The sequence below is a fragment of the Tursiops truncatus genome, chromosome 3, assembly GCF_011762595.2.
Source record: "Tursiops truncatus isolate mTurTru1 chromosome 3, mTurTru1.mat.Y, whole genome shotgun sequence".
NCBI classification, from domain to species: domain Eukaryota; kingdom Metazoa; phylum Chordata; class Mammalia; order Artiodactyla; family Delphinidae; genus Tursiops; species Tursiops truncatus.
The window spans coordinates 33,720,278-33,731,239 of NC_047036.1; the positions used below are offsets into that span (position 1 = coordinate 33,720,278).

Consider the following 10,962-nt stretch of genomic DNA (forward strand, 5'->3'; position numbering starts at 1 on the left):
ATTATGTGACTAGTGTTTTGTGTCCCTAGTAGCACACAGCATATTTGGCAAAATATAGACACTCAATAAATGCTGATTTCGAATGAATGAATGGATTGTCTGATTAAAATGATGCAGAAATAAAGCAGTACTTTGTAGAATATTGTCCAAAGTCCACTAGAGAGATTGGCAAGATTTTTTTTTTTAATCATGAATTCTGACTCGCCTTCCATGACTATGCATGTTTCTCATTCTTCTTGTTTTTTTCAAGTAGAAGATTTGAGCTAATGAATGTGATGGAATAAGAAAAGATAGAACTGGGAAACCAAAAATGATTTAACACTTTTATGGTTGCAAGGTTAAAGGTGGTTCTTTAAAGATTTCAGATAGCAAAATATCTAATTGGGTACATGCTAATGATATGCAAATGAACACAGCTCTTGGGAAATTTCTGGTGGGACTTCACCAGACAAGAAGTAGCTGCTGTAAAAAGTCTGGTTTTAACAGCAGGCTGGACTTCAGGACTCTAAAAGGCTTATTCATTTTAAGTTGTCACATGGCTTTGAGGGCAGGGGTGAGAGAATGGGAACTGTTTTGGCCTTCAGTCATTCATGTCATTAACATGCCAGGCATGTTGGGATATGTCTTTCAGGGCATCCTAAGAGTGAACTCACCTCTTCCTCCTTGTCCTCTAATTAGAAAAAGCAGAACAAGTGTATCAGCACCATTCAAGGCTGTCATTTTTTTTTTTAAAAGATGGTTTAGGAAAGCAGTGACCCTTGTATTCTTCTCTCTTTTCTCTTTAGAAATTGCCTGCGTTCTACCTGCACTGATGGATGGCATACAGAGTCATCCCCACAAACCTTTCTACACCGTTGGTGAGAAGGTGACCTTTTCCTGTTCAGGTGGCAGGTCCTTAGAAGGTCCTTCGACATTTCTCTGCGGATCCAGCCTTAAGTGGAGCCCTGAGATGAAGAACGTCCAGTGTGTGCACAAAGGTGAGTGGCTCTTGGGTCTGTCCAAGGACACGTACACTCAGGGAATGAGAGTCCTTGCGGCAGTTCCTCAAGGCACTGAACCTCCAAAGCGGAATCACTCCCTCCATCCCTGCCCTGCTACAAGAAGGTCAGTTCATAGAGTGGGTAACAGACTTTTTTGCACATGGCACAGATAGACTCACAGAATTCAAGGAAAGGCAAGAATAGCCCTGGTGATTCTGAAATTTTAACTTAAATCCTTCACATCAAAGATTAGCTTTCTATTTGTTAAGGTGCCAAGAAAATAAAGAATTTCTAAAAGCTGATTTCTGGTTTCCTCCTGATTTTTAAAAATGTACTTTTATGAAGTCTAGAGTTGAGATCATAATTTATATAAAATTCTGTATGTTTCGCTTTTGGGCTCTTAGAGTTTATTAGTGGTATTGAAATTGAAAATATAAAAGCACTTACATATAACCTTGCAAAGCAGAGTTATTGAAGGAAAAGTAGTGTGGTTTGTGAAGTTGTTCTTATAGGTCGAAATCCAAATATCCAGTATTTTGAACACATGGCAAATTAAAATAGTTTTTAAAAAATTTTTTTATTGGAGTATAGTTGATTTACAATGTTGTGTTAGTTTCGGGTGTACAGCAAAGTGAATCAGTTATACATATACATATATCCACTCTTTTTTGGATTCTTTTCCCATATAAGCCATTACAGAGTATTGAGTAGAGTTCCCGGTGCTGTACAGTAGGTCCTTATTTGTTATCTATTTTATACATAGCAGTGTGTATATGTCAATCCCAATCTCCCAATTTATCCCTCTCCCCCCTTTCCCCCTGATAACCGTAAGTTTGTTTTCTACATCTGTGACTCTATTTCTGTTTTGTAAATAAGTCCATTGGTATAAAATGGTCTTTTAAGAAACTAAGGCAGGAAGAGATTTAGAAAGCCAAACTATTTCTTTTAGAGATACTTAAAATGGGATAGATTTGTTTTCAGAATAACTTCCTCTTTCTTTACATTTTTTTTAAGAAATGGAAAATATTATGTTTGTAACAATTAAAAACAAGAAGAAAATCGCACTTGCATTCTATTTTATATGATATTCTTATTTCTTGAGTATATAATTTTTAATTCGATGCTGAAATTTTTCTTCTATAGTGAAGATGAAGTAGTTGATTCCATGAATAGTAATATTAGGTGAATTAGATCTTCACAATTGAAAAGAGATCACTCTGTGACTGATTGTGTTAAATAGATCACAGAGGACAGAATGGGAGGGCTGCATGTCCAGTGGAATGGCTGCCCTGCCTGTTCTCACATGTTCTGTAGCTGTCAGAGCAGTGACAACTGCCTTGTTTTCTACATGCACTGAGGTATAACTATGAGTTTATTTGGGATAAAGTAATGGACCTGTACCAATAATGCTAAAATTAAGGAGAACAATGTACAGTTGATGAGGTTGCTCTTTTCTTCCAAATGAGATTATATACTTGTTTTTTTCTGAAACGTCTTTTTCAACTTTATAACACATTTGGTATGAATTTTCTCCCACTCAGTAGCAAATTCTATTAAGGTTTTAATTAAGGATGTTTTTCAGATCTGTGTGCTTTTCAGAAGACTTAGATAACAATAATAACTACCCTTAACATAAGCCTATAACCAAAGGTTCCAGGTTTGTCAGCCTCCAGAGTTTGAAAATACCTGATGTACAAGTATTTAGTCTTTTTTATATTGTGGTAAAATATACACAACATACAATTTACCATTTTAACCATTTAAAAATGTGCAATTCAGTAGCATTAAGTACATTCCCATTATTGTTCAACCATCACTGTCATCCATCTCCAGAGCTTTTCCATCTTCCCAAACTGAAACTCTGTATCCATTAAACACTAGCCCGTTATTTATCTGCACCCGCATCAGTACTTAGTCTTGATGGGAAGATATTTGATTTTAAAATAGTAAACGTACATACTGTAGGTGGGTCCTAAGAGTGTGTTTACTTGGTTAGTCAAGCCATGAAGATAACAAAGCTATATTCTTTTTAAATGCAAAAGTCTTTGGTGTAGGTAATTCTACAAGCGATTTTCCGCAAAGAAATTATAATAACTTTTAGAAAATATTTAAAATTTGAAATTCTATCCTTATGAACAGTTAGCAAATAAACTGCTAATAATAATACAGAACTAATGTACATGGCTTAATCACTGAACTTCAGTTTTGGTCCATTTAGATCAGACTTTCCCAACCCCAGCACTACTGGAATTTGAGCCCTGATAATTCTTTGTGTGGGAGCCTGTCCTGTGCCTTATCTGATGTTTGGCAGAATCCCTGATCTCTGCTCACTAGATGCCAGTAGCGTCTCACAGGGGTGACAACCAAAAATGTCTGTTGACATTGCCAAATGTCCCCAGGGGCAAACATTTGCCCCTGGTTGAGAAGCATTGATCTAGATAATACCATTAAAATATTTTATTTTGGAATTACTTAAGATTTCAGAAAATTTGCAAGTATAGTTTCCATATACCCTTTACCCATCTTCCCATAATATTAACACCTTACATACCTTGACACAATTTAGTTGGTCAAAACCAAGACATTAATATTAAATAGTACCATACTATTGACTACCCTACAGACTCTATTCATACATCACCGTTTTTCCACCGATATCCTTTTCATGGTCTAGGATCCAATTCAGGATACTACGTTGCATTTAAGATAATACCATTTCAAATTGGGCGATTGGGATTGACATCTATACACTGATATGTATAAAATTGATGACTAACAAGCACCTGCTGTGTAAAAAAAAATAAAAGATAATACCATTTCAAAGAAAAATGTTTAAAGAATAAGTACTTGCTAGAGACCTTGCTGGACACGGCAGGCATACTTCACCTTGCTACCATTTTTACAAGTTTATACCTTCCTTGTTCATGAGATTTTCCTGTCATGTCTAAAGCTCTTATGTTTTCCGAAGTAAGGAAGTATTCCATAGTTTGTGCACCCATAAAAACACATCCTGCAGACAAATGACCTTTATAGATATATCCAGCAGGTAGCTATTTTTATGATGCAAAAGTGTATGCCACTGAATTCCATTGTAATGAAGCTGGCAGGAGGTGGAAATTGCAGGGTGGTGTAGACTGTTCACATTGTAGGCAGGCATAGCCTAGGCCGTGGCAAATTATGCTCTTGTAAGTTGGACCAAAGTGTTTTCCTGTCAAAACTGGAATGATGATTGGCTTTCTATCAGTTTGTAAGAAACATAAAATAAAGGAAAGGATTTTATTAATGTAAGTACCTCCAGACATTTAGTCACTGTTGAGGGGAGACCACTTGGATATTTACATGTAAGAGGTTATTATAGTTGTCCTTGAGATACTGAGAGTTCTTCTTGTATAGGTCAAGTGATGGTATGCTTTCTGTCTCATTATAGGCACAGTGGGCAAAATACGTCCACATAACAAACAGTTTTTAAACCCCCGTGTACTTGATGAAAGGGAGCCTACTCTATGGGCCTTCAATTCAGACAAACATGGACTTCAATCCTGGCTTGGCCAATTTGTTAACTAGCATGAATTTCCTAACTTTTCTGTCTCTTAGTTTCATCATCTCTTAAATGGGCACTTATTAAGGGGATTAAATATCACAATGTATAAAAAGGGCAGGGCCAAGAGTAAATGCTCAAGAAATGGTAGCTATTATGACCAATGAAATTGGGTGGTCCTAGGAATGCTCTAGCTCTTGTAAAATGCTTTATAGCTTTATTTTTTACTGTACAAACTTGTTGCAGTTGAGAATATTACAGAGCCTGGTTCAACAATTAAAATAATACCTTGTTTGCTCTGAAGAAGCTTTTCACCTAATAATTGCCTCTCCATTATTGTTTTCTTTTAGATGCCCCTTTGGCACCGGAAGTGCCTGAATGTCAGCGCTGGGAGAAACTGCAGAATTCAAGATGTGTTTGTAAAATGCCTTATGAATGTGGGTAAGCTCTGTCTTCTTCTCTGTTTTATTTAAAATAGATGGGATGATTTCTTAATGCCATTTGAAGCAACATGGATGGACCTAGAGATTGTCATACTAACTGAAGTCAGTCAGACAGAGAGAGACAAATATCGTATGATATCACTTATATGCGGAATCTAAAAAAAAAATTGATACAAATGAACTTATCTGCAAAATAGAAACAGACTCACGGACTTAGAGAACGAACTTATGGTTACCGGGGGGAAAGGGTGCAGAGGATGGATAGTTAGGGAGTTTGGGATTGACATGTACACACTGCTATATTTAAAATAGGTAACCAACAAGGACCTACTGCATAGCACAGGGAACTCTGCTCAGTATTATGTAACAACCTAAATGGGAAAAGAATTTGAAAAAGAATAGATACATGTATATGTATAACTGAATCACTTTGCTGTACACCTGAAACTAACACAACATTGTTAATAAACTATACCCCAATATAAAATAAAAAAGTTAACAAATAATAATTAAATTAAAAAAAATAGATGGCATGATTTCTTAGATGCCAGTCTCTGTTAGCTCAAAGATGTTACTTACCATGGGTTAAGGGTCTTTGCATTTCAGTCCAGTCCATTTGCTGCTTGTTATTTGCCTGGGTCACCAGGACTGACCATTGGTGGCGTTAGGCAGTGATCTAATCTGGCTGGTGAGAAAGGCTGAAGGACTGCTTGAGACCACTTGTTCTCTACATAAAATGGGGCAAAATGACAAAACCGTCACCTGAGGATTTAGAGCTTGAGGAGATTGGGGCTGAAATTCCCATGAGACGTAAACTCTTAAAGATACCAAGAGAAACAAAAGCAGCCACTTTTCTGATTCTTGAAATATGTTTATTTCTAGATTTGCATTCTAAGAACACCACCACACTTGAAATCACTCCATTGTAGAAAGATATCTGGAGTAATTACTGGTTGTTGGATACAGAGGGCATGATTAAATTGAGACAAGAGGAGGTTTACTGGTGGGACTATTTACAGAAATGTGGGCAGAGTAAAGAAAACTGCAAGCCATGGGGCAGTATTCCTGGACTGGTAGCAGTTCGGGTTTATAGTATCTCCGTGCCCAAGCCAGAAGGCGTGAGAGAGGAGCACTTATGAAAACCTGTTGACAGAGCGCTAGTTGAGGAAGAGTTGAGTCCCTCATTTGGGGCCCTCAGAGATCCCCAGCAGTGAGCCAGGGGAATAAAACCCCCCATTGTACCCTCTTCTCTCCCTCCAGTCTCTTGCCAGACTCCCCCATTGATCAAACACCCCTGAAGCTAGAGGACAAGGAAGTCTATTGATGTGGTCCATACGTGTCAGCCTCCCAGGCAGGGTGGAGAAGAGTGGAGGGTGAATCTGGAGAGGCAAATGGAAGATATCCAGTCCCCAGGACTTACTGGCCATCTTTAAGGTTAAGAATCAAAACACAAATTATTAGCCAATTACTTGGCTTTCAATTAGTATGGTCACCAAAACACATCTTCTTGAACACCTACATTGGGTAATGATGACTATGGTGGTATCTTATAAGAAGTAACTTCTCATGTGAAGGAGAACATAAAACTGAATAGCATAAGTGGAAATGGTCAGCCCAGAATCTTCTGACTGTGCTGTTATTCTCTATTAATCATTGTTTGCTTTGACTCACTTTCATCCTCTTTCCAACTTCTCTGATTCATTGAGTTTATCTGCAGCCTGTTTATAAATATGGTAAGAGTTTTAACATCAGATACTGATAACAAGATAGATGGCCTTGTAAGTTCTCTGCCCTTTAAGCTGTTCTGCGTACTTCTATGTAAAGTTTAAATAAACAGATAAAAAAGAAATACTAGGATTTGTTTCTGTTATGTAAATGTCCAAATAAATTTAACTCTTGTTCAGAGAAGTAAACATTAGACCTAAATATATATAAGTAAATATAGATTCGGTTTATTATTCAAAACAGCCTTGCTGTCTAGGGTTTCGCTACAGTAATTGTTTCCTTACCCATCAGCATTCAGAAATGTGGTTGTTTTTATTAGTGACATTTCAAATAGTTGGCACTATTTTAACACCAATGCATACGAAAAAAAGTAACCCATTTTATGGAGATATTTCTAAACTATTTTGTAAACGTAGATACTCTAAAAATAGCGTTGAAAAATAGAGTTCATTTTCCCTTGAGGATTCAGTCATCAGCTGTGGATAATGCTATAATATGGACCTGAACTCTCAGGGCTGCTGGCTTGGGAGGAGGTACTTTCTTCTGCAGCCAGTGGTCCCATTTGACTCCCATTCCTCTGAGTGTTTTGATCTTTGCTAATTTTCTGTCTCCTTCTTTGTCGTCAATCTACCATCTGTGGCTAGCAGACGTTGCCTTCTCTTCTAATTTGCTGTATCCGATCTGTTCTAGATGAAACTACATTGACACTAGATATCTAAGCTTGTAAAACTTGTGAGTAAATAAAGAGCAAAATATGTTCATTTTGAAGATTGGAGGGGGTTGGGCCCTAGTAATGCGGGGCATTTGCATTTCTGTTCCATCTTTTTGCTGTAGGTGACAACATCTGAGTCATCGAACCCAGAGCCTCACCTTTCACTTCTCATTCTCAGCTTTGAAGAAAGAAAATCTTGTAAATAAAGTAATTTAAAAAATTTGTTTCAGATCCTCCTTGGATGTGTGTGCTCGAGATGAGAGAAGCAAAAGGATACTGCCTCTGACAGTTTGCAAGATTCATGTTCTCCAATGTCAGGGTAGAAATTACACTGTTGCTGGTAGGGAGAGCTGTACTCTACCTGCCTCAGCTGAGAAAGCTTGCGGTGTGTGTCCACTATGGGGAAAATGTGACGGTAAGGGGCATTTCATATTTGTAGCTACAAAAATGCTCAAGTAATAGGAGTGAAGTTTTCTAGTTTAGCGGCAGATCAAAGCACATCCCTGAGGATATCAAAGACTCCGACTGGTCTGAGCATGAACTATCCTCCCTGACTGCCTTCCCCGGGGAGGGGGTCGATCAAGAACTCTCCCTGATGGTCTGAATGTCCTCCCAAACATCACGTTCCACCTTCATGATTTTTGCTCTGTCCTTGTATTAGCCATATTATGTACTCATTCAAAAAGAAACAGACTCCCATAAAAATAACAATTTTTAAAAGAAGAAACGTTATATCACATTTTTAATAGGAAATGTCCCTTGCCATAAATATTAGGTAACCATGAAAATACATACAATGAAACAAAACAAGGTAGGAGATTCTAGCCAGAGGCTGCTCAAAGCTTGGAGGATGAAGCTTCCTTGTGATAAAGGGTGTTTAGCAAGTGTCAGGGGTGTGTTGAAAGCACACCCGTGCCAAGCTGACACTTTCTCCTAGAAGCAATCAGAAGGATGTGAAGAGAATAGAAAAGGAGGTACTACATTCTCAAGCTGTGATTCCGTACTTGCTGGTGCTGTGTCCAGGTAGCACTTAACAATGATCTTGACAACCAGCACTGGCCAGCCCTCCTCCGCGGGGGGGAGGAGTTGGGTCGCCAGAGCCAAGTCACCGTCCTTAGTTTCCCCATCTGTCAAGTTGGGAGCCGGACGGTGCGATCTTGATCTGTAAGGTCTCTGCTAGATCCTCAGGCCCTCCTTTTCCTGGCCGGTACCCGCTGGGCACCTTTCCCCTCACTCCCGTCCCATTTGCAGCAGAGACGATGACACATATAGGCACGTCTGGGTCACTTTCGGTTTGGCAGTCACCACAGTGGTCTGGCAGACCTGGTTACCCTCCTTCTGGGGACGCCTGGCTGGTGTGTTCCAGCCTCGCACCTTCAGCGCACACACGGCTTTCCTCCCCGACTCGTTTCTGATGGGTCTTTATGGGGCATGAGGCCTTTTGCATCTCATGCCCTCTCTCTCTCAAAGCAAGTTAATTCTTCTCTTGTCTCCCTCTGTTTGAGCCTCGCAGCCCGGCGTTTTGCTGAGGTCTCTGCATTTGGTCTGGGCGTTGAGGGGTCACACCGGGGGTTTGGGCCCCCCCTGTGCAGCGCGTGGAGGAGAGAACCGCTCCGCGGGGGTCCCATCGATAGGAAGCCTGGCAGCAGCCTCAAAACCTGCTTATTCTGTCGGAGTGGAGCGAAATGCCTCCCTTGCCCAATCCTGCAGCTTTTCCTGGGGGTCCGGGAGAGGGGAGGGTAATTGACTGCATCACGCGAGGCAGGAGCGTCTACAGCTCTCCAATTACCAAACATCACGACTTTGGACGTGATGCGCCTTGTCTTCCCCACCTCCACCATGGGCCACCAAGCCTCTCTCGCTTCTTTTTCCAGCCCAGAGCAGCAAATGTGTCTGCAGAGCCGCCTCGGAGTGCGAGGAAACAGGGTTCAGCGTCTGCGTGGAGGCGAATGGCAGGGAGCGGACGATGACAGAGTGTGAGGCCGGCGTCCTGAGGTGCCGAGGTCAGAGCATCTCCGTCACCAGCATCCGGCCCTGCGCCGCCGAAGCCCCGTAGCTCCCGGTGCCGGTGGGCCTGCTCGCAGCCCCGTGGCCGAGTTAAAACCTTTGCACGCCCGGCCCTGTAGACAGCTGCTCAGCACGCGGCCCATTCTTTCTCCTTCCACTCCGGATCCACTTCTCCCAATCCCCAGGCCCTGCATAATTACACAAGCCTTTGTTCTCCCAAACCTGAATCCAGATCCTCTTTTTCTTCTCTTTTTAAATGTCAGTCAGGCTGAAGGATATTGATGAACCTTTGAAGGAGCTGTATGTTCTTGGAAAAATTGCTGACTTCTCTGGACCTTGACTTTTTTTTAATCTGAAAATTAGAGGGTTGGACTAGAGAAATCTGAATGCTCTATGATTCTTTTTAGTATGGTTAAAAGAACCGACCAGAACACACCCTACAAATTGATTATGAAAACAGAAAGATTAGAGAGGCTGGCTTCGGCTCAGTGAAACTGAATACAAAGGGGACCTTGAATGGAAAAAGGCAGATACAATGATTCCATGCCAAGCACCACACCTAGAGCTCCCTAATCTTGTCAGGAGGTTGAATCACTGCTATCAGAGTGGAATCCATCATGTTACGGTCACAGGGGCACCTTCTACGTTCTTGTCTGAGAACAAATATTTACAATTGAGGCTTCTCTCTGGAGCTTTTCTTGTGTTTTCCAAACACAAGACCTGTAATTTGTCCCCCTCCTCCCCTTTCCTTTTGTAGGAAGCATCATTCATGCCTGAGCTATTGAGCGATTGCATATTTGGGGGAAGTGTTCTCTAACGTGGATACGTACTTAGATTTTTCAGGGTGCTCTACAGGTAGATCCATCTGTTTATTCCCTATTCATCTTTCATCAAAACAAAATAACAGCTGTAGTTGATGAAATGAGTGGGCTTCAATGGAATTTAAAATATGCTTTTATATACAAATAATATCTCTGTATTTTTCTGATACATTTCAATGAAACTTTAGTTTAAATGACAATGATTAAAAAACTCATTAAAGATACTATACTTTGGAATTTTAAAATCTGTGTTATGTTTAATTTTAAAGACTTTCCATGAAGGATGGCTAATGTGCTCTTTTTTATATTTTTAAAATTTTCGAACTACTTTATTGAGGTATGATTGACATGTAAAGAGCTGTACATGAGTTTGGGGATAAGTATACATCTGTGAAACCATCACCACCATCCAGACCATAAACATATCCAACATCTCCCAAAGTTTCCTCCCACCCTCATTATTATTATTATTATGGTAAGAACACTTAACATAAGATCTTTCCTGTTAGAAAATGTTAAGTGTACATTATAGCATTGATAGCTACAGGCACTGTGCTGTACAGTAGGTTTCTAGAACTCATTTACCTTGCATAACTGAAATTTGACATCTTTTGACCATCACTTCCCCATTTTCCCCTGCCCCTAGCCCCTGGCAACCACCATTCTACTCTGCTCCATGAGTTTGACTGTTTTATATACCTTCTAAAAGTGAGATTATACAGTATTTATCTTTTTG

At 40.1% G+C, this 10,962-nt stretch overlaps 1 protein-coding gene across 5 annotated transcripts in view; it reads left to right on the top strand.

Moving 5' to 3' along the window:
- The window catches only part of C7 (complement C7), a 53,987-nt gene extending 43,524 nt beyond the window's left edge, over positions 1–10,463 (top strand). For 2 of the 5 annotated variants that reach the window (XM_004320483.4, XM_033852825.2), the window contains 4 exons: positions 786–977; positions 4,869–4,959; positions 7,629–7,813; positions 9,273–10,463. In XM_004320483.4, coding sequence (XP_004320531.1) covers positions 786–977; positions 4,869–4,959; positions 7,629–7,813; positions 9,273–9,454 — 650 coding nt within the window. In that variant the 3' untranslated portion in view covers positions 9,455–10,463. The other 3 variants (XR_012330663.1, XM_073802081.1, XM_033852826.2) reach the window with 3 other exon arrangements.
- Positions 10,464–10,962: the final 499 nt, after the last annotated feature.